The sequence below is a fragment of the Accipiter gentilis genome, chromosome 8 (genome assembly GCF_929443795.1).
Source record: "Accipiter gentilis chromosome 8, bAccGen1.1, whole genome shotgun sequence".
NCBI classification, from domain to species: domain Eukaryota; kingdom Metazoa; phylum Chordata; class Aves; order Accipitriformes; family Accipitridae; genus Astur; species Astur gentilis.
Window position 1 is genome coordinate 2,307,178 of NC_064887.1, and position 24,559 is coordinate 2,331,736.

Here is a 24,559-nt window from a genome sequence, read left to right on the forward strand (position 1 = left end):
AAGTATACGCACATGTTTTAACTGATGTTTTCCGAAAACCATCAGCTTAAAGCCAGGATGCTGTTCTGCATGGCGCTTCCCCCCAGCGATTCCTTTTTGGTGCACGACTTCTGAGAATCACCCCGCGAACACGTATGCCGAGATCCTCCCTCTCTCTCTGCTGTTGTTGCAACTCTGGATTTTCTAAACTACGTCTGTCAGGAAGGAGACAGGAAATTCGAGTCACACTTGCAACAGCTGTGCCATGCCTACTATCAGTCTCAAATGACGTAGTTTGGCTTGGGTGGCGCGGGGCCAGGAACTTGGCGAGAGCGGAGGTCAGGAAGATAGGTCACTGTTTATACTGCTCTTGCACTTGGGAGCATGCTGAGTCTATTTGCTTTCTTCCTATCTATACTGTTTCTCTTTCCGTTTTTCTTTAATAACGTGGAGCCCGAGCATCCTGTTTTCAAAACATCTGACTGTTTTGCTATTTACCGGTGACAAATTTAAACGCCTTGGACCGAAGCAGGCAGTAGTGGGATACGTGGCGAAAGGCAAAACCTGACCAATTAAGGACCGTTGCAGCCTCCTCCTGAAGATGCACGTTTCCAACACAACGGCTTCTCACACTCTAAGATCGCTCTGCAGATTGTACGTCTGAACCCAAAAGCCACAAACCCCCAAAACTAATTTGTGTCAATATTTACTGCTGATGAGGAAAGGAAAGCGAGGTGTGAGGCCATTTTATGCTTTTCTTTCACAGATGAAAGCAATACTGGAAGTTGACCAAAAAACGCAGACATTTCAGAAACCGGTTGTGAAAGAACAAAGTTTCGGGAACCTTTTGCTCGACCCAGCTGCAAGCCATTTGCACGCAGAGGGAGCACAATTTGTAATTACTATAACAAGCAATATAGTTAGTCTTTCACCTTCACAAGTCCAGATTTGGCACTCGGTGGGAAAAAAATAATCTCAAAACGAAGGGCATCAGCGTCCACATTGGCCGTGCAGCCTTCTCTGCAGCCTAAACCTTTCTCAACTTTCACCCTGGCTTCCCTCGACACAAACTCAAAAAACATAAAATATGCCTTTCTTGAAAGCTCGGTCTATAAAACTTTTATTGCTTCCTTTGCCCCTGCACGTCGTGGTAATCACTAGCAGAGAAGGAAGCTGAAATAACACGGGATTTCTTTGCTCAACTTTTTCCATAAAATCAGTTTATGATTCAGCATGTCTGATTTCATTAATTTCCGATTAGGAATAACAAGAAAACATCGGGTTGGTGCAGTACAACTCAGAACCGGGTTTAACGGCGACAGCTGGTCAAAGGCATAGATGCAGCGGACACAGCCCTGGCCCCAAAGACGGAGCAAGCTCAGCCTGGGACTGTATGACCTGCTCCATCGGACAACGCACGGCTGTAAACACCGCCTTCAAACCTGGGTGCAAAAACCGCGCTTGAAAAAAACAAGGCACGGGGATGGGGAGCAGCCAGCCTGTCCCGGAGGTGCGAAGGCTCTGCTGGCAGCCAAGCGCTGCCCCGGGCAGCGGCTGGATCAGAGCAGGGAGGTGGCTCCGGGCCCCGGGGGAGGGAGCGCCTTCCAGCCGGCACCAGCCACTCCGGCAACTTACGGTCTGGCTTGGGGAGATGCTGCAGCGAAATTCATCTGCGATGCTGCGGCTCGGCAGGACGGGGGCTGGGGAGCTGGTTCCAGCACCGGGAATGGGGGCGAGGGGGGGAGGAACATCAGCTTCCACAAGTTGCCCAGAGAAGGGCGTTCGGCCCTCGCGTTTCCCTTGCTTTCCTCTCTGCTGCTTCTCGGCGTTCTCCTGGGACTCTGCTCTCCCTCCTGCTTCTCTGACTTTTAGCACAGCGTACTTTTCTTAGTTTATTTGAGCACCTTAGTCCTGGCAGAAAAAACGCAAAACTCCCCTTTCGTTCACGGCGCATTAAAAACTGAAAGAAAAAGAAAAAAACCCCAAACAAAACCGTCCCGGGAGGCGGGCGAGCAGCTTCTCTCGGAGCTCATTCCCTATGCACCATCTTTGACTTCGCACCCTCATCATATGCTGGCAAGCGGTGCCGAGCCAGCCCACCACATTAAAAACAAAATTAAACGCTTACCGAAAGACAAAACAGCAATAAAATAACGTACCACAATGTTTGGAGTTTGCCATTATTACGGACAGGCAACAATGAAGATAATTGACTTTTGAAGTGATAATTTGGTAAACGCGGGCGTTTTCAGAGTGTTTCTGGTAATATCGGTTCCGAAGGGACCGGCGCTAATTGAAACCTCTTTTACTTCTCGGAGAAGAGCCCGACGGTGAGGATCGCTCTCCCCAAGCCGGCCGCGCCGGGCCACCTCCAGTTGTTTTCTGGCCGTGTGTCCCCCCCCAACCCCCCCGGGGGAAACCCGCACCTCCTTCCCCGGCAGTAACTTGGGAGTCGCTCTCTTGGACGGACGCGCAGGAGAACCGGGCATCGGGCCGCCGTGCCCCGCTCCGCATCCCCCCCGCCGCTCGGCTCACCTTGTTGGATGCCATCTCGCTGACGGAGCGGTAGGTCTGGATGGTCTCCAGCTGATCCAGGCACCAGTCGAGCTCCTCCAGCGTCTCCATGGCCAGCTTCTGGTAGGGCTCCTCTGCGAAGAGGCAGACGGACATGTAGTCGGGCTGGCGCGGCGGCAGCCTCTCCATGCCGGGGCCGCCCGAGCCGCCGCCAGCACCGCCGGAGGTGCCGCACCGCTCCCTCATCATGCGGCCGCCGCTGCGCTCCCCTCGCCGCCGGCGAGCAAATCCCCGCCCGCCGCTGGCACCCGGCACGGCCCCGGCCCCGGCCGCCCGCCCCGGCCCGCCCCGGCCCGCCCCGGCCCCGCAGCCCGCCCTGCCCCCCCCGCGGGACGGGGAACCGGGCGCCCCCCGGGCAGGGCAGGGCAGGGCAGGGCAGGGCAGGGCCGGGCCGGGGCAGGCTGCGGCTCCGGGACCGCCGGCCCTTCCCGCCCCCGGGCCGCTGCGGGGGCCCGGGCCGCCCCCACCCGGGATGCTGGTCCTGCGCCAGCCCCGCTCCCCGCCCGCCCGGGCCCCTGCGCCCTGCCGGAGCCGGCTCCCCGCGCCTGCCCCCCGGCCCTGCTGCTCCCCAACCCGGCCTGCTTCTTCCACACCACCCCCCCGGCCCTGCTGCTCCCCAACCCGGCCTGCTCCTGCCCCCCCCCCCCCCAGCCCTGCTGCTCCCCAACCCGGCCTGCTCCTGCCCCCCCCCCCCCCCCCCCCCAGCCCCGGTCCCTGCCGGTCCTGGCTCCCCAGCTCTGCTGGCCTCGTTCCCTCCCAGCCTCGACCATGAGCCGCACCAGCCCTGCAGCCCGCTGGTCCCGCTCTCCGGTACGAGCCGCCCGTGGTCCCCAGCAGGCCCTGCACCCCGGCCCGGCCAGCCCCGCTCCCCAAGCCCGCCAGCCCCTGCTCCCACCGAGCTCTGCTCCTTGACCCTGCCAGCAGGACAACATGCTCCTGAGCGGCTCTCGGCGTAAAAGTTAAGGTTTACATAAGCGGATACAGTGAATCATAAAATCTCCCCATGAATGTAACTGCTTCTCATAATACCAGTGACATATGCTTACCCCGTAAATCTGTCAAAGTTAATGGATTCAGCATTTCTAATGGCACTGGCTGAGCAGGTAACAGTGACATCACAGGTCAGGATTGCTATGATATACACTCAGCAAAGTTTCTGCTGTAGAGCGCGTACGCTGTACACACATATACGCTGTACACACATATGCCCCATACATGCTGTACACACATATGCCCCATGCATGCGTATACCACTGCCCTCCCTATCAAACGCTCGCGGCCCCGGGGAAGGAGCGGCACCTCGGGCCAGTATCTCCCCCTTCATTAGGATAGATCCTCTTCCTCGTGCACCACATCCATAAAGCAATGAACATCATTAATAAGTATTGTATAGAGACCGTAGTGTGTGCAATGTTTGAAGTTACGTGGCAGAAAATAAATGCTGCCAAAGAGTAATTCAGCAATAAACTCGCAGGGAGCACTTGGCACGGACACATTTTAAAGATTCAGTAAATCTGAATCTTTGTGGCATTGAAAGTTAATGGTTTTTCTGTGCTCACAGAGCTCCAAACATGGCAAGTAATCTCATTCTTGCATACTTCTATGATACATATATCCAAAAGCAGGTGGAAATAGCCAAAACACACAGAACTTGGGCGTATTTTCCTTTCTAACATGCATATTCTCTATCAACCAGTTCATCGTGTAAATTAGTTGACCTGGAAGGGCTCAAATTCCTCGTAATAGAAAATGTTTGCACTGATAAAACTAACACGGGCTAAATCATGATTTTAGGAATAGGAAAAAAATCATCTCCCCAGACAAACTGAAGAGGAGCTGACCATATGTTTAAATAATGAAATGTGCTGCGTTACTGTAACGTGTTCCCCGGCTCCAAGACTTCTCAGTAAGCAGGACCATGACATACAACCACGGCGTGAGCTATGTGTGCAATCCTGTAGCAGGAGAAGGGACACGGTCACTGTGGCACTAACCCTAATTTAAGCCATTTGGGGATTTCCAGCCTTGCCCAGCGTCGGGATTGCAGGACCTGCTGCCCGTATCGCTTCGCTTCAAGTCTTCACCGCCAAAAGAACCGTCAGGGCAATGCAGGACCAAGAACAGAAATCTATACTTGATATTGAAGGACTTATTTTTCCCAGAGCTGAGGAAGGGTCCAGGCTACTGCTTTACTTTGTAATCTGACTTTTGTGTAATAAAAGGAAAGAAAACCCAACCAAAACCCAAGGAAAGATATTACATATTAAGGAGAACAATGCAAATGAGGAAACTTCGGGGCTCAGGTATAGAGCAAAAGGGTCTGGTACTAGGCTACTGCCAGCTCTAAATTCTTTAAAATTTTATTTTTAGTTTTTAGTAGATGAGATAAAAATACAATCAGTGTTTTAGATATTCTAAATGTTTTTTTAGAATTTTTAGCAGAGTATACCTGGACAGTTGTGCAAAACGATCCCTCCTTCCCACTGGTGTCTTGCAGCATGAGCTGCCTTTCTGCTTCATTTCAGTGAGGCTACCTGAAGGAAGCTCGGGAACAGTGGGGATCCCTTCAGGCTGAAGCCTGGTTTACTCATGTAAAAATATGACCATTATCACTTACTTAAGCCTTTTCAACAAAACATTTAGAGGACAATAGATTAACGATTTAAATGCAGATGTTTTGAAAACTGCCACTTAAAATATCTCTAGTTATTTCAATGGCAAAGATACAGTAAAGTGATAGTAAGCAGTTCTTGCTAAATATCATTTTAAGGAAAAAAAAGGTGAGTTCTGTAACTGTTCAAAAGCTGTTTAGAACCCAGTCTAGAAGAAGTGTTTTTCCGTGTAAAAGCACTGTTAACGTTTTCTTTCAGAACTTGCTTTTTCTGACATGGCACCAGCCCGCACATTTCCCCTGGCCTGCCCACAGCTCCAGCTGGGTCTTCAGACCCAGGGAAAGATGCATCACCTTAAGTGATTTCTTAAGTGAATTCTTCAGTGTCTTTTGGTTTTGACTAATCTAAATATTTTTTCACTCATTTTCTTAAGGAAATGAGTCTTGTGAAATGAGGCTCTGATGGTGTGCCTCCCTCCAGGTGGCTGCATGTCTTTCAGCTTCTTCACCTTCCCTGCCTTCCTTCCTCAGTCATTTCTGAACCTGCTGGTGAGTTTTAGCACAATTTGCTTGGCCACTAAGTACGTCAAAGATACCACATTTATACAAGTTTCAAGAAATTAGACAGTCCAGTAGAGGAAAAGACACTATCTTCCTCAACAGAAGGAAGGCAGCCTGATCTCGACCCTTCTTAGAAACTCGGTAACTGTCTCCTAAGCCACTTTCCAAGTGACCCAGTCTGAGACCAATCAACCTGGAAACCCCACTTCATGATCAAACCAGCCCTCCTTGGGTACGTGCAACTCTGCTAACTTCCTGTTTGTTAACTTCTTGTGACTATTTACAAATAGATGGTGACAGCACTGGCTACGATTCCACAGATACAGCTAAATTTGCACGAGGTGTTTTTGAAAAACAGCATGTAAAATTAAAATACATACTCCAAGTCCCTAATGAAATGTTGTAAGATAACACAGCTCTCCAGAAATAACAGATACCACACCAATTAGAAGTTGCTCTTCTACGAATGTAACAACTTTCTGTAGGAATGACCTTAAAAGGGAATAACATAAATTTTCCAACTTCCTTAATAGTTAATATTAATGGATATATACCACATTAATCATATCTGAATATTTTAAAATTAACAGTGCTTTTTGATACTGATACGGGAAAACATACTTCAGAGCAGAACCCAACACAGACCCTACGAGAAGGAGCAGCTCCTCCCTTCTTGACGCACCTCGCCACCTTCCACCTTGCTCAGTGGTCCTGCAGCATCAGCCCCTGCAGACAGCACACAGCCAGCGCTGCGTTCCATACAGCACGATACACGAGAGTCTGGTACACTCTCCATAGCCCGTGATGCTTCAGTGCCAGCGCTGCCTGCAGCAGCATTTGCTTCTGCAGAGGTGGCCATGTGGGGCGCAGGAGGGGAGTGGAAGCAATGGTAGGCTTAAAAAATGCAAGTGGGGGAACAGAGGAACCCTACAAAAGCAGGGGGAAAGAAAAAGAAGTGTCAGAGGAGAAAGACGACGTGCATCGGGATTCTCTCACTGAGCGGTATCTAGTGTCACTACAGGGATTCACGTAAACAGTAAACAAAAGTTTAGATGCTACACGGCATGATCTTTCCCTGAATCTCATGTGAGCGTCCCACTGACATCAGGAGGGCAACACCCTCTGCCAGAAACACTGCCAGACCTTCTCCACTCACAGACTTTGATGACCTTCCTGGTACAGCTGATGCACGTGGTCACTTATGGAAACAGTCCTGCAATTTCTGTACACGGTCTCCTGGAATACTACATGATGCATCTTCAACTGTATCATGTTTCAGTTTATATTTGGGTGTTGCATAACCAAGCCCTTACCCGTAAAATTATAACCAGCATTTCCGTCATTTTTTCTAGTGCCCTATGTGAAATCATTTCCGAGACAGAATAAAGAACTAATTAACGAAAGGAGTTAATTTCAGTTTTCAAGTATTACACGCTGCTTGTGCACAGCTTTTGATCCCAGCAGCAATTTAGCAGGAACTGTGGTGATATTTCGTCACAAGACCTGATTTGCTGCCAGTCCATCAGAGGACAGACTGGCCGAGCCCTCAGAAGCAGCACACGGTTTAATATTTTTCCACTGGCACTTAGAACGCCCTAGCATACTGAAAAGTAATTCATTTATGTGCTAGTATTTTGCAAAAACTGCATTTTGGTATTTTTTGCCATCTATTTCTTTTTCATCTCCGTAAGATGATGGTACATACAGCATCTCTCACTAGAGAAGTGACTTAGCAGCCCATTTTTAGAAGCTTTTTCCCATGTACTGACTTGGCCATGCTATCATTTTCTCATGGTGAGAGCTGCTAATGAATATGGACTTGAGGCCTTTTTTCTTCTTGAATACTTGAAAAGTGAGAGGTTTTGGAGATCCTCCTCTTTTCTGGGAGTGGTTCAGCGTAAGAGAAAACATGCGCTTCACCAGACGGCCTATGAAGTGTCGTAGATGAGAAGGGGGCTTCATATGAGGAACTCTTGCCCAACGGTCCCCCACCAACCCTGTCTGTGCCACGCTTCTCTGCGGCACAGAGCTACAGCCCCTCGCCACTGCGCGGCTGTGCATGCAAGCCCCTGAACTCGCTCTCGCTGAGCACGAGGCCAATGTTATCTGCAGCCGCAGCCGCACAGTGGTTCCTCTCTTAACCCACAAACTCACTGTCCCCATCCTGTTATCCAAAAGCACTGAGCCCCATGAGGCAGCGAGGTGGGATGGTGGGGCAGAGACCCTAGTCCCCAAGGTGCAGGAGTGAATGGTGGCTTTGCCCTCGACTGACACAGGAGATGAAACCACTTAGGAAACATTTTGAAACTAGATCCAAACGCCAACATTCAAAGTGAGTTCTTCTCTCTCCTGATCCCCTCATGATTATCTCTGGCCACCCTAGTCCCCTTTAAATAAATACATTAAGACATAGCATGTCTTGATTCTGGCAGAAGGTGTAAAGGCTAAAAAGTTTTAAAGTGGCCAAAATGCCAGATCCCAAACAGGTGAATTAAAGAAGTTAAGAGAGGAGTTGCAGTTCTCCTCTTTGCTCAGTGGAATATTGCAGGTGCCAAACAACTAAGTTTTCCGTGATCTAGCAGCCTAATATTACTAATGGGTTTCTATCTCATGAACAGATTGTCCAATTTGGCAGGTGAGAAATGTTGAATACAAATATCTGCCGACATCTTTACTAACTTGGCTCTCCTCAACTCTTAAAAGATCAAATTATGGACTGACTGTACTGGTAAAAGACTTAATTCCTAATTCTGCAAAGAAAAGAAATAGTTACTTCTAATGGATTGTAACTTCGCTCGTAAACTATAGGCATGTAGAGTATTAAGACTCAAAAACCCCTTAATAGTCTCTATCAAAATGGGGTGCCAAAAAATTCAAAGAGAAACTTTTACAATGCAGCTTAAAAAGCAAGGCATTGCAGCTTATAGCAGTCCTACCAACTTTAACACAGCATATCCTACTCCACATGCAAAGCCACTTGTTTACAGTGCCAGTAAGACATCTTCTGGGTTATTTACTTTTAATTGCGTCCTGGCTGCAATAAATTGCAGCTATTTATAATTATAAACTTCTTCAACATTTGAGACCGTCCTTCCCACAAGCACTCTGTGCTCAGCTCCAGCCTGCCTTCGTAGCAGCAATTCATCTGAGGCTCAAGGGACAGCCACTGAGGACACCAAAGTGCCCATTTTCCAGTGATTCCAGTTGATTTAATAAAAAATATTATCACTCTATCTTAACCTTACCTCAACAACAATTCAGACTCAGGATCAAATCTGTGCATTTAGAAGTAAAATTAATGAGAGCAGTTGCTCACTTTTGCCTTGGCAAGGCTTTAATACTGGATCTGCTCCCAAATCCAGTACGTACAACGTGGCAATAGGCAGGCACTGAAACGTTCCCCGAATGTTTAACAAACTGATAAAATTCAACAAAACCTGAAGCAGATGAACCTTCATAAGAATCAAAAGATTAAAATGTAAGTATTACAGAAGAAAATGCTTCCTAACTCCCACTAATGACAGGGAAACAAACAGCCAGTAATCAGTAGATTTGGTGAACTGAGCTCCACTATGGCTCTTAAGGTGAGCTGGGGCTTTTGAAGTCCTCATGTCCTTGTATGGGAGCATGTAAATGTTTTTTCTGGTCCATGAAACCGCTTGCAGGCACTGAAAACTCTGCTTTAGGAAATGTTTGAAAGCACACTCCCAGGGGCCTAACTTGAAAATAGCATTAAGGGTGCAATTTTTAAATGTATGTAATTCTCAGTGTGAATCCATAGGAGGTTTTAGGTACATTTGAATATTTGGCTATTTACAGATATTTAAAATAATTTACAAAGTAAAAAAAAAAAAAAAAAAAAAAAAGAAAGCACATTCAGATACGGACATTTCTTAAAAAATCGTAACAATATACATTATAAATCTTTATCACTTGGAATTCATCAGAGGACATTAAGACAACCCATTTTTAATTAAACAACATACTACATTTATTATAGATTATCATAATTGTTGTCATTATTATAGATGACAAAAAAGATTAAGAAGAGAAGGGAGATCCTCTAGTTAATCATGTGAATGACAGATTATTATTTTGTGAGCGGTATAGATATCACTAATGTTTACTGAAGGCTTCATTTACATTTCTCAGTCCTTGACTACTAATGACTAAGAGCTTACACCTAAGCAAGCTGGCAGAAGCCCTCTCTCTGGGATCCACACGTACGATCTGATCCACAAAAGACTAATCCACCAGCTGAATTCATCTGTGCTTCAGTCGAGACCCATTTGATTTTAAGACCTGAAGCAGGTTAGAGGAGAGAAAAAGAAAGGAGAAGGAAAAAGAGAAGAAGGAAAAAAAGGAAGGGTGGCCTGCGTGATTTAACAAGGTACTCATGGAGTCATGGCTTAGATAAAAGTCACATAGATCCTGATCACCAAAGGTGCTCTCTCCTGTTCCCTTCAACAAAAGAATATGGCTATTTCAACTTCAGAAAGTGAGATTTGTTATATGCCCTGCAATAATTACTAGCCAGTGTCAGGCATCACTCTCAAACCCAGGAGCATAGAGCATGTTCAGTAAAACAGGTTTATCAACAAATGACATGCCAAAACTTGATAGAATAGGGACTTGTGCAGGCTGTCAGCCATTTACCCTTTCCCTTCCCTAATGTATCTGTGGTTGCTTACAGATTGTGCGGACATGTTTACATATTTATCCTTGACAATGCTGAGTGAATAACTGACACCAAATAATTTATTTGTTTAATGTATCCTGTTAGTGCATTCATGACTACCCATGAGCAGAGAGCTATTTCCTTGAATTAAACCATTGTTCTAAGAGATCCAACAAACACATTTGAGAAAATTGTTCTGTAGATGGGTTTGAAAATTCACAGGAAACAAAATCAAAGGCACAGAGCACAACTGCAAGGATTCATTTAAAATCTGCAGTGAAAATGTCCAAGTCTGATAGCACCATCTTACAAACCACAAGCACTGAAAAAAACCTGTGTCCCGTAATTACAGGTTTCTTTTATAGATGCCCTGTATGTTTTCCAATATTCAGGGAGTCTATGGACCAGATTTCCGACCTTTTTTCAAGCACAAAAGCTAGACATGTACCTAAAAGAAGGTATTATTCAAAAGCAAGATGTATCCACTAGAACGACCCAACGCCACACGTGCCGGCAATGCTGCCAGCATACAGACATGTTCCCTCTTGTAGGTTTATGGACACTTGCACACTCCCAGTCCACTGGACCGTGGGGCTGGAATTACAGAGTGATCTAAAATCATGGGAACGACAGAGTATTTAGATGCACTTCCCCTCCTCCCCAACATTTCATTGTATGCAATGAAACTAATTATATCTTTTGCAAAGATAAGTGCAGATGTGCTAAGAAAGGCACAAAGCCCCAGCACCTGTGAAACAGGTGGAGCCAGTATGCTCTTGAGCAACTCCCTGAACAAATGGACAATCCTGCCCTTCTCCCCCGTCCTGATCATATTTTTGGGACTCCAGTTCGACCAGTAACTCTAGCTGTCCCCTCTCATATTTCTCACACCTGCAGCTACACTGCAGACCCTCTCTGTGGTGTGCAAGGGAGGTGGGAGTAAGGGCGAAGGGCTCTTCGTTTGCTCCCTGGCACGATGCAGCCACGCTGGGCACCGGGAGAGATGCGGAGCGGGTCCAGCGGGTGCCAGAGCTCAGCAGGACACGGGCAGGCTGCAGACAGCGTGGGCACGGGCACTGCATGCAAATGAATGGAGAGCAGCATGTCTGAAAGCAACGCTTTTAGCAAAAAGCTATTTTAGAAACGTGGACTTTTCTGTTACCCAGCGCTAATACATAAGATGTGGTAAGAGGGGCCAGGGTAGCGAAACCCCTGCAAAGAGAGACAATGGGATTAACTGGCAAAGCCACTGCTGGAGGTACACTGAAGAGGTGGCACTGGAGGAGATCCAGCTGTGGGGGAACGCAGACAAAATCTTAACACAGGCTCAAAAGCAGCAGAAACAATGGAGTCTGTATTCAGAGATGATAGAGGAAGATAGAGACAAAAAAATGAAGTGAAAGCTTTCTACTGCTAATTGCGAAAAATGCCAGGAAATGAGTGAGGTGCTGCTGCCAGGAATAATGCTTGTGATTCTGAAATTGTTGATGAAAGTGTTTGACATGCGCTACAACCTCAGGCAAAATAAGGCCAGGATTTTGGGGGGCATTTTTCCTTTTGGGTTTTTTGTTTGGTTTTTTTTTCAAAACAACAAGGAGCAGAAGAAATGAACTCTTCTGTTACACTGCTGAGGAGTCTGGCATTGTAAATTCACTAATTAAAGACAGGTCCTTTCTGGGACACACCATTTCAGCTGCCCAGAAAGGCTGCTGGGAAAACTCAGCCCCTAGAAAAACAGCTCCAAAATTGCTGAAGACGCCAAGGCAGTGATTAAAACAGCACCCGCCAAGAACGTCGGGGACACATCCAGGTTCAAACTGGAAGACTCCAGGGAGCAAGCAGAGACGCTTCACCGAGCGAAGGCATGGGGACCACAGAAAGCAATATGAAAGGGAGAAAGAAAAACCTCTTGCCTGTAGGGAAGGACACAAAACCAAACCGCTTCACATCCCCGTGCTGCAGCTATCCCAAGAAGGAAGAAGCCACAGCTCATTTAACCACCGAAGCGGAGGCTTCCAGTGACAGGAGGAATGCCTGCAGCGTGACTCGGCCACGACGCAAAGCACAGGAGACGTCTGCTAGTCACTCGACTGCCATAGTAGCAGTGATGTTTCTGAGTCAACAGCCAACGCGCTCGCCGCCCGATCACTGAGCCAGCTGCAATGTAATTTGAGCAACACCGATAAGCAGTAATATTAGCCTGGAGAAATGTCACTAGGGTGGGGGGGCTCATCTGAGCTATCTTTAGCCATCTAAAAGTTAATCACCTAAGCTCCCCGCACAGTCAGTGGAAAGTGGCTGGGACCTCCAAGGGGTGATCCTGGTCTATTCTCAGCACGACTGCTGCGACGGGCTGAATCACCCTCTGGAGGTGCCTGTCGTTCTCCATGAACTACAGAAGGCACCTCTCTCCCGCAGTCACAGAAACTGGCTGCAAAGGACCTCCGGAGGTCATCTGCTCCAGCCTCCCACCCACAGCAGGACTATCCCCAGCTAATCACCAGCATCAGACCGATGCTCCAGTAGCTGTAGGGCACTGGTAAGACACACCACACCCTTCCTGTCATCAGCCACCAACTGGATATGCAGCCTTCAGCACCACCCCTAGAGCCTGGTGGTCCAGCAATATCCAACCCTGTCAACAGTCCGTCTGTCCAGCCAACGCCGCTTCAGCTTCCACATGGGAATGCTGTGGGAAATGGTGCCAAAGTGCTTACTGCAGCAGGTATGCCCACCCATGGCCTTCCATGTCCCCACAGCCACGCCATCCCCCTAGTCCTTGTAGAAGGAGATCGGGGCTTTCAAGCACACTTTGCCCTTGGCAAATCTGTGTCTATCATTCCCGATGTACTTTCTTGTCCTTTGCGTGTTTGGAAACAGTCTCCAGTGGATACCCTCAGAGAACTCTCTGGTGACTGAGGAGAGTCTGACTAGCCCATAGTTCCCCAGATCCCCCTCACCCTTCTCAAAGACGGACCTTTTTCCTGTTGTTACAGACCTGCCCAAGCACCACAGTTTTTCATGAATGACACACATGGACCTTACGGTTACAGGAGCCAGCTTTTCCAGCCTGAACCCTGTCCAACACCTTGGGCTCCAACACCAACACCTCCTCTAGGCTGCCCCTAACCCACTGCCCTCTCCTTCCCAAGCAGGCTGGGTGGTGCCAGGGCCTGGGTGAAGACTCTGTCTGTGAAGACTGAGACAAAAAAGGCACTGAGTACTTTGGCCTTTCCTGTACCAGCTGTCACTAGGCTGTTCCCCCCATAAATTAATAGTTTTTCTGTACTTTCTTCCCCTACTCCATACCCACGTTGGAGTCCCCTTGCTAGTCACAGCTCCATCAGCCTTTGGTCTGCTCAACTTCACCCCACACACCCAAACAGCGCTTGTACATCCCTCCCTTGTTACCAGACTTTTTCGCTCTTTGCCTGCTCTCTTTTTGCACTTTGACTCGCTAAGAAGCTCCTTGCTTCACTGAGTTGGCTTCTGCTGAAATTCCTGATCTTCCTGCACAACAGGATGGTTTGCTCCCAGGCTTGCAATAAGTTTTCTTCAAAAACCAGCCACTACGTAAGATTGGTCTATAATTTTTAGGTGGCTGAAGTTAGGTGAAATTAACCTTATGACAATGACGGAGTCTTGAGACCAAGCAGTAAATGGAAGCCATCAGCAGCAAACGAAAGAGTTTCTGCAGAGCCCTGGTGCTGGGCAGCCTGACCCCCCAGCCTTGCTTTGACCCCGACTCCTGCAACCCACCCCAAGGTGAGCGGCAGGAGATCAGTCATGGGGGCCCAGCCACTGTTCTAAGGAAAAAATGAAACATTTCAAGGAAACTCATACCAAGATGTCAGCCTGGAGCGAGAACCAAGCCCTGATGAAGCCAGTTAAGGCAGAACTGGACAAACCTGCAGAAGTCCTGATTATACCCACCAGTACTGGTGTGAAGGCTGGTTGGGGTGGATCACCAGCCAGGTCATGAGAATCAGGTCACTGAGGACCCACACAGGCTCGCAACTCACTGAACAGACCACTGACTGTTAGCAGTAACTAGGCAATTGCTTACCAATTAGTCTAGAGTAGGGTGATTGCGGTTTATTATCGTGGGAGCCGGAGAAGTCAACTCAATTTTGCCAGGCTTCGTGGCAATAATTGTGGGTGCCCACAAGCAGTACTTATCATTAGTCTTCTAATGTCAGTATCCAGGGTCCCCTGGGCTGGGCAGCAGGGTACTGAGAGTACTAAGAGCATCGCTCCTTCTAGGAGAGGGTGATGACATGGAAGAGGCAACCAACAGCTGAGATACCCGCCTGGGATAATCTCAGCAGTTCAGCCTGGGTATAGTGCCTGGCTGAGCGCAAGAAGCTGAAGCTCTGAACTGAAGGAGGAGTCAGTTGGAGAGTACAGCTGTAGTTTTTCAGGGACTGCTGATGGGAGAGCCTGTGATATCCCCACAGACACCTTAAAAACAGACTGAAAGAGAATGAAGAAAACGGGGAGAGAATGCTACTCAAGTATTGGCTTGCAAAGAAGTGGATTTACCAAATGTTGCTCAGAGAGAAGGACCAGAGCTTCAGTGGGCATTGCGGCAGAGTGCAGAAGATGTTTCATCATGAATCTTCACTCCCACAGAATAAATAATACTAACATCTCTTTTTAACTGAGATGGAGCACTGGAAACCACTTGGAAAGTATTAGCTAATAAAAAGTCCGGGTCCTGAATTAAACTAAAAAAGTACTCTTACATTTATTTTGTGTGTTTACGTGTGTCAGATATGCAGGAACTCTAAAACGGCTGTGTAAACCTCAACTTTAAAAATGCTACAGTATAAAGATCAAGATTCTCAAAGCAAAGTTAACACTGCTCCTTTTGCATGACAATGAGGTGCAAAAATGAGGCGGCGTAAACACTAAGAACACCTTAAGGTGGCTAACAGAAGACTATGAAGCTTCCCAGAGAGGTAATTTCTGATCTGAAGATAAGCCTAAAGGTTTAATCTGAAATGCTAATGAGCAAGGAAAACTGGTGAAGTTCTGAAGAAGGATTTAGATTGGAGATACCGTCTCACTGTAGGGTGGGATGGAGTGTTTTACCATAAGGCAGACCCGGTTTCTGCAGTGTCCTTCCCCCCCCCGCCCCCCCGCACCCGGCAGCCACATGGAGTGAACAATACAGCGTAGCTGCCACAAATCAGAAGGGTAAGTGACAGTGCTTTTATGGTGCCAAATGGAAGTAACAAAATGCAGGAAGCATCTTGTCAGATGTCACTTAGCAGCGATATCATGGGGGAATCTGGGAACGGGATTTGCCTGCATAGTAGGAATTCCTCAGTCCACGGAGAGGGAGAAGCAGAAATGGCAAGAGGGGGCAGAATCTAATCTTGGCCTGTCAAATGAACGGGAAAGATTGCTCAGTTCCAAGTTTATCTCGGGGAGCAAACACACGGTTTGGCACGTTATCATTTTACTGACCAGGCTTGATTCCTTGTTGCCCTGTAGGATTCCTGCCTTAATCACAAGACAGGAGGAAAAGTACGACGCAAGAGAGTACCTCTCCTACACCAGGTCTAATAATACAAGTGGAAAAGGCTGACATTGCATTTAAAGGAGAGAGCTGCAAGGAGAACGGTGAAAATTATTTTTTGGATGATGTTTCATAAGGAAATAAGCACATACCTCGAACACATTTCTGAAGACAGATCACAATCATTACAAGTTTTTAAATTTAAGTGAAACCCCATCACACCTTTACTCAACACGCTCCTCAAAGTGCGAGGAAAACAGCCCAGAGAGCTGCAGGCTGGGGACGGAGATGACCGTTGGTTTTGATGGGCCACAGAAGGAAGCCTCCAGCCCCGACCTAGATTTGAGCGTGGGCGTTGAAATCCCAATCCCAACTCCCCATAAATCACGGGGAGCCCAGACTGTGTTTTTGTTTTCCTAGTTAAACAAGGAAAGGCCGGATCACAGTAAGATGAAGGTTTTATTGTGTGAGTAGAAATGTTTTCTTCCTGAGCACATGGCATGCGTGTGAATGCACGAGTGTGAGAAAGACACTGAAAAATCAGGATATGATTATGAAATTACCTAGCTACCCACTTAGGATTTACCTGTGCCATGCAGTGTATTATCTCATTTGATATATGTGGGCTGGCTCGGAGAGGGCTGGTAAGCTTACACGTGCAGGGAAACCAACTTGGATCCTGGAAACAACATGGTTGTGCTAACAAGGCACTCCACCTAAACTAATTAGCCCTGCCTTTCAACAGGCTTAATTAGGTGGGGCACCATCCTGCGCTGTTGTGGCTAGACGGCTTCCGGTTCTGGAGCCGGCTCATCCATAGCCAGTCTGGGGACTCCTGCGCTTCGCTACCTGGTGCCACGCACCGACGACGTGCGCCTTGGAGCCGGGGCTCTTGCCCGTGCCGGCCCACAGCTGAGCCCGGACGCGGAGCCTCTCCTGAGCTGTCTCTCTGGGCACGTATCTGTGCAAAACCGCGTGCCTGCACCCCTGCTGCTGGGCTGGAAACTCCTCCTTGAGAAACCATGAGCTGACTTTCATAACAGGCCTAACACAAGGAAGAAACTATCTAGACAGACCACAGCAACGATTTTAATTCAACAGAGAGAAAAAACCCAACCAAAACATGAAAGATGCAAAGGACTAACTGTACTCTATTTCACTGTTTCATAAGAGTTTTGCAAACCACAAACAAAAAGGTCTGCATTTGGATCTGCCACAGAATTCAGATGTTCCTTTCATCCACATACCCATCTGTAGCTATTAAATCAGGTTTTGAACTGGGTTAACCTGGAGATAATAAAACTTACGGTCTAAATATTCTGTCAAGAGTGAAAGTCCTTTGACTGTGGTGAAACAAATACTGGAGTAGGAAATGGAAGAGGAACCTCAGGAACGAATCCTGGAAGAACAAAGCACAGTGCTGATCTACCTGAAAAGCTCCACTTGGCCACTGGCATTAGATGTAAAGACAAAGTTTATTAATAATCCTTAGCTATCCATGAGGAAAATTATTCAGAAATTTTAAATGAGCCATAAGGCTACCCACGTCACCACAGCAATGTAGAACAGGCTATTGGTAAAATGTTAGACCTGTTTAAATCAGTTTCCTTGGCTCCTGTAAAGGTTACAATTTAACACAAAATTATCCTCCATTTCCTCTCAATTTAATTTCCTTAAGGTCTTCAATATGAAAGTTAAGAATATTGCTCCTGGAAGCATCCCAACCATAATTCATAGGAATTCTTTAAGATGTATCAACCTTTGTGTCCGTATGCCCTGCTCTCAGCCTTGGAAAGACTGGGCGTACAGTCATCTGTTATGTTTTGAACCACCATGCCAGCCATTTAAATGATATTAATTATAAAATATAATTAAATGTTTGGTTTTTCATGGCTAAATGTAATTTCTTGAAAGCATTATCCTTTAGGACAGAAGCTTAAAAAACTGATTTAGTTTGGAATTTTAATCTGTTTTCCTAAAACAGATATTTTATGTACCCAAAGGGTAATAATGTCAACCTCGCTGATTTACCTTATTTGAACTTCCTGCCCTTATTTAGCCTCTCAAAATAAATGATTATGACTGTCATCCTACAGCTGAAACTCAGAGATACTGCTACTCTGCATTGAGCAGAGCCACTCAAGCACGCAGCATGTTGCAAAAAATGACCCATTTTGACATATTCGGTTTTCAAGTGATACTCTGAGTAAGCCCTATCGACTGATCTGTAAGTGTACCAAACGACACTGTGGGAAGTCAGAGTATTGCTCACTGCAGACCGTGGGTCGGTCATAGAGCAGAACCAGCAGAAATGGCTTGAACAAGCTGAAAGCATACGCAATTAAAAAAGTTATTTCTTAATCCGTAATCCTCCACCTTTTGAAAATGCAGAATGTTTTGCACGTTAAGCTACTGTCCTTCAGCTAGCTCTCTGGTGGCACCCTGAGACGTACGGATTCACTTTTTGCATGTCCACATACTGAAACTCTGAACGTTCAGAGTGAGCCTCAAGTCACAAAACTGAAAATCTTCAGACCTGCAGTAGCTGACAACAGAGCTAAAATATTCACTGTGCTAATCATCTGTATTAATCTACCCTAGCAAACAATTTCAGCTGTTTGTAGCTGTGACTCAGTGTGCTTTATGTTTACTAAACTGCACGTACAGCCTTTTAGAATAATCTGTTTAAAATCACAGAGTAAGTCCCACGGGTAAAAGGGTGGGGAGGAAGAGGGAGATGTCAGTATCCTACAAACCAGCATCATTTGTTTTGACAGCTTTTAATATTCCATATTAATCCTTTCACATGCTGATCTCCACTGTGCCTCTGTGTCACCTTCAAAACTGAGGCCATCACACCCTGGTCGCCAGCTTTTTAAAAGATGTGTTTGGGACACAGGTCAGAACTGGACCGTTTCTTCCCCAACATTGCCAGGGACACAGCATCAGATTCCTTACGTGGTTATCCATAATCAGAAATAGCTAATATAGAACACCAGAAAAGAACTGATTTGTGGGTTTTTTCTTACATCTTGATCATTCTAGCCAGAAAGTGATTAAACCAGGAGGTCTGAGTCCTGTATGACTACTTTCCCCAAATCTGGGGTCTCAGTCCAGACCCAAATCAGGCTGTTTACACTAGAGCTAAGCAATCAGAGAGCTGCCCTGAAGGGGCAGATGGAGGATAAACTCAAACCCAGCAATGACAGGCAGAGTTGGAAGTGTAAGTGCTTGTCAAATCCCTACAGCCAGCACAGGTAAGAACAGCCTTTTACTCTCAAAATACATTTCATTAAGGCCCTCAAAATATATTTATTTAAGCACCTCAAACTGAGTTCAAAGAAATCAAAATGTCAGCTAAACTAAGGGCACCCTTATTAACAATCTCAGTTAAAATATCAGATTAATGGACATGGAAATGGAAATGTTCCCCACTAAAGGTCAAATATGGGTTGGTCTACTGCAGATTATTCCAGTGGTTACTTTTTATGCTTGAAGTTTTATGCTATATAGCACCTTTCAGAATGTCTTACATTTAGCAGCATAATAGAGGCACCTCATGTTAGCCTTGGCCAAGGTCTCTGCAGTCATTCACACCACTTCTCTGAAGTAATTAACTCTGTAAAGTAAGTTCAGTGAAATTCATACAATTTCTGTGAAACATCTGATTTTAAGCTGCACACGACTTTCCATTTAAGGCAATTTGCAATAAGAGACATTCTAGCAGCATGCTAAATTGACCACACTTGGATGTGTTACAAAGGCAGGCTCAGAATGAGCAGCTGCTGCTGAAAAATGTGGTGTGAGCATCATCTCTTCTTGTGTTTCATTTTTTTGTTCCTGATCTATAAAGTGTGAGTAACAGATTTTTGGCTTTTACCTGGATAGTATGTTCCCACTGTTAAGTGGATGGAAATATTTAAAAGTTTCACACAATACAGTTGAAACCCAGGAAGCTGCAAACAGTTCATGACATTTCAGTAACAGGAATTTCGGGAAATACCCTGCCCAAAGAACTTGAATTAAGATGAAGGCCCAGCATACGTATTTGACTAGGATCTGGATGTGGACCATGTCCCACAAAGTACTACCGCTAATACAGAAAATACTGCAGTTTTAGACTGGAAACTTTTATCTGGATTTCTCTTCTTCAAGAAGTATCTTTGCAAAGGATGGGAGGAAAACATTTCACAACTGTCCAATGCTAGCAAGATCTGTTATCGACAGACCTTGCACTTGTGTTTGCTAACTTGTGAATGTTTACTTCTTTGAATTTTTGCTAGCAGGATTGGCCCCACACTGTGCTAAACTCATCGGATGATAGTGCCTGCAGAGCAGACGGTTATACCATGTCCCGTCAGGCTGTCCCAGACCAGCGTGAGCCCTCCCAGTGCGGATCCAAATGTCCTGCACTCAAGTCAGTAACAGCAGGGCCACAATTTCAGGTCGCTTCTCATGAAACTCAGAGAGGAAAGGAGGCAGGGAGGGAGGGAAGGGGAGCAGGAAGACAGGCTGGCTTTTCCACTTCTCAGAATAGTATGCTGTTTGTTCAGAGAACGCAACAATTGCTCTAACTGTGTTCTGCTTTTGTCAACCTAATATACGGTATTTGAAGAAAAATACATTGCTTGTAAAATGTGACATTTTAGAAACATTTTGGTATTAAGTGCTAAGCTTCTAAAACCTCCCTAAACACATGCTTGCAGCATGAAAGGCCTAACTGGATTCAACCCATTTTAAATGAAAACATTGGGGTGTCTGGAACATGCTCTAAGGGTCCTGACAAGCTGGATCCAAAGTCTTGCTCTGAACGCCTGGAACCTGGAGTCTCTTAGGTACAACGCAAAAATGTCTGTTTAAGAAATTTTTTGAAGAGTGTGGCGGTGTGGTAGAGGAGTTTTCATATGCACAGATGTTTAATTTCCTCTTGGAAAGGTGTATTTATGACAGCAGGATATTTATACCAGAATATCTACGTTTAAAAGCATAGCTCTTTTAAAATTAAATCTAACTACATAAGTATTTAGTAGTTATTAATGACCACTGATCATGGCTCCTAGTAAACAATAAAAACCAGCATCTAACCTTGGGTCAGATCCTACTCCTCTTCTGGTTGATGAAAGGCTGTTTGCCACTGGCCTTTGAGAGGCATAGTACTGAATACAAAATCAAAAGACTTAATTGTCAAATCAACACCCTGCTAGATTTTGGAGTGGTCTTTTTTTCTTTTCTTTTTACATTCTGAATTTCTAAACTGATTAAGTGCCTGACACACAACAAACTCAATCAATGATACCTTTAGACATGAAAATATATTGCACAGGGATAGACGTATTCAGATGTTTTTTAAAGTCTACTGCTTAAAAAATTTAAATCTTTGTAAGCACACATATTTTTCCAGTGAACTGAATTAACTTAAGAACCTGGCATGTTTTACTAATAACCATAAATAATTAACAGTTGTTTCCTTTCTGTCAAAAAAGTATCGCAATTATACAATACTTAAGGCTGTCATTTACAGACACTTCTTACAGAGAAAACAGTATTACAATAAAATGTTTCATTAACTACTAGCGTAACATTATCTACCAGTTGCACAATGACATTATGCTTACATTAATAAGCATACCCTGCTTAACTATACAAATCTTTTTTAGTCAATCAGGAGATGAAAAATACTGATAGCAAAACCAGAGCATTTCTGGGTGATTTGAACATTGAAAACAGTCAATACGTTCATTGTTCAGCATCACCATTTGGGAATCGGTGAGTCTAAACCATATCTCAGAATGGATGCAATTCCATAACTGAAGAGAGGGAAAAATGCAATAGCAATCCTTTACTCCCTCTTTTAATTCTACCTGGATTATATATTGATTTTAAAAGCTCTTAAAAGTTTTAATCTTTATAATTGTTACCCTATAATTGTAGAATTAACTTTGGTGGGCAAAATGTCTACCCTACAGAGGACACGGGCAAATTCAAATTCTGTCCATCGAGGCCAGATGTATTACCCTCTGTATATGCCCCTACAAACTAGAATCAAACACTGCTCCCACCAAGACTAATAAATACGAAACCGTCAGCAGGAGTTCCTGCCCAACTACAGACTGAATGATTTGGCCACTGACAATCAAAACACAAAGTTAGAAATACTTACGTTTTAAAACACAACAAGAAAGCAACTTACACTTGGAATCAGATCCTGCAGGAGGACAAAGTTTTGAACATTGGGACTGTCCAAGGACAGGCTGGTGGCTCTAGGATTTGTGCGGTGCATTACCCTGGGAACATCTCCGCACAGATACTTGGATGCAGCCTCTCACACTCCCATGGCCAGCTGTGTCCGGGACACAATGCTGCAGCAGTGAGCTCAACCTCGGGGGAGGAAGGAGAAACTTATATATAGCTGCTGCAGGGATGAGCTGATGGGTGCTTTCAGGAGTCCGTTTCAGCTCCCACTGGCTGGAAAATGCTGATGACATGGAAGTTGAAGGGGCTCAAATCAGTGGGACAATGAAGAACCCTATTCATCACTAAGGCATGCACAAACTGTGCCCCACGACCTAAAAAAAATAACTCGGCCTGCCAGAAGTTTGGTTTGGGTGTTTTTGTTTGTTTTGGTTTGTTTTTTTTCTCAGATCAAGTACACATTTCTCAAACTCATATGGAACTGATTCAGGACACTGAAGACTGTGATGTCAAAATCTCACCCACAGCAACTATTATCATTCTATGCAGAAAACAAAAGAAACACAGATTTTATCAACTCTGATATTAGCAATGGCAAAGTCTTATTGTCTTCACAGAGGCCTTAAGCAATCCAGTACAAATGGGAGCTGAGTAAAGCAATATAGGGCTTTCAGGGCTTGACCTGTGCTTAAAGAGCAGGGTGACTCTGGGGACACAATGAGAGCATGCCACTACAAAGATCTCTTCATTGCCACCTTGGGTCCACAGTTGCCTGGATCATTCCAAAAGAAGCCATCCATAAGAGAGAAGCCCATTTAACAACCTATGACTGTCTTTATGGTTTTATCCTACGTAGCAAGTGTGGTTTCATCAGTGAAATGACAACAACCTCAACAAAAAAACCAGTGGCTTGGCTCCTCAACTGTTCTTCAAAAATCCACTGCTGCTGTTGATTAGAACATACCTGCTTATCTTGTCAAAGGAAAGGTACTCCCTCCACCTGGGTGAGGATGCCATCTATATATATCCTTAGGTTTTCAGCTTGCGGCCCCTTTGGAGCCTCTGTCTGATGGCCGGAGCCATTCCTGACACCGGGCAAGGAGAACTGCACAACCCGGGGCTGCCTTCAGCAATGGGCAAGACGGCAGTTCTGGGAAGTAGGTATCTCCCTGGCCACAGTAATGAATGGATGTCTCGGCCAGCCCAGGAGAGCCCAGCCTGCCTCAGAAATACAGCAGGACGGCGTGAGTGCACGCAGGGAGTCCCGCTGGCATCGCACGCGCTCGCCCCATGGCCGCAGATGGCAGCTGAGCCCCAGGGAGTGACAGGCTCCTGATGGCAGCAGCACGTGTAGCATCTTCATGTGACATCCACAGGTGGGGCGGAGGGGAAAACAGTTTTTATCCGTTGCTATGGAGTCATGATTAGCCTGTATGTCTTCAGAGCCTGCCGAGGAGAAATGAAGGCTATTTTCTTATATAGATGTCATGAAATCAATCCTTGCAGAATTTCTGGAGTCAAAGGCTAAACAGGTTTGCCTGAATACCTTCTGTTACTTGATACAGAAATAAAACTAGCTGGGAGACCTAAAATGAGTGTCATTTTTCAGCTGGAGCTGATTGCAAAAAATTACTCTTTAGTCTCATTTGGAGTTGTTTATGCATACAGTAACATACAAAAGTGTGTTAAATAAAATGCAGCAATTATTGCAGAAAATGAGTCTTAGAAAATTAAGCAACTCTCCCCCTCCCCTTATTGCAAAGCATAGTGACTTCAGAAGAAACTTTTCCCTTATTCTCTCCAAATGCTAAAAGAAAACCTGATGTTCTTCTTTTAAAATGTGTCTGCCTCTAGGTCTTTGGCACAGGTTTACTGATGGGAGGGCCGGCAATCTATTTAATGACTGCATTGACGTCAATAGCATAACTGAAATACTTACTAAGATGCATGAGTCCAACTTTCAGGGGGTGTGTGTTCACAGGCAGGCGCAACACACGAAACGGACTCTCGGCGGGAATGAACTACCCCTGAAGAGCAAAAAACAGCCTCTGGACGTCCCCAGTGCTGCCTGGAGCTTGGTCAGCTGCACTTGCTTTTTTCTGCAGGCAACTTTTAAGCTTCACTTTGAAATGCACTTTTAATTTCTCCAAGCAATAAGAATCACTTTACCATTCAACAGCCTTAATTTCACTCAGTCACATCATTAAGCTGATATCTATCTCATTTCTTTTAGCCTTTTGCTTAGTTTCTAAAGAATGTGCAACATTATAGCACTGCATCCATTAAAAATAATATTTGTAGGTGATAATATTTATAGGTAAGTCTACAGCACCACTGAATTTACTGTGCACAACCAGTTAATTTCTAGCTCAGCTATTTGGTAATATATGGTTCCTCTTGCACTCTTGTTAAAAGCCTAAAACACCACATCTACTTGACT

General features: G+C 45.7%; 1 protein-coding gene across 5 annotated transcripts in view; it reads right to left on the minus strand.

The window, feature by feature from the left end:
• Positions 1-24,559, minus strand: part of PDE4B (phosphodiesterase 4B) — a 194,105-nt gene that overhangs the window by 24,804 nt on the left and 144,742 nt on the right. For 4 of the 5 annotated variants that reach the window (XM_049807416.1, XM_049807417.1, XM_049807419.1 and 1 more), the window contains one exon: positions 2,515-2,627. In XM_049807416.1, the coding sequence (XP_049663373.1) occupies positions 2,515-2,627 (113 nt within the window). Of the gene's footprint in view, positions 1-12; positions 136-2,514; positions 2,628-24,559 lie in introns of those variants that run through there. The other variant, XM_049807422.1, reaches the window with a different exon arrangement.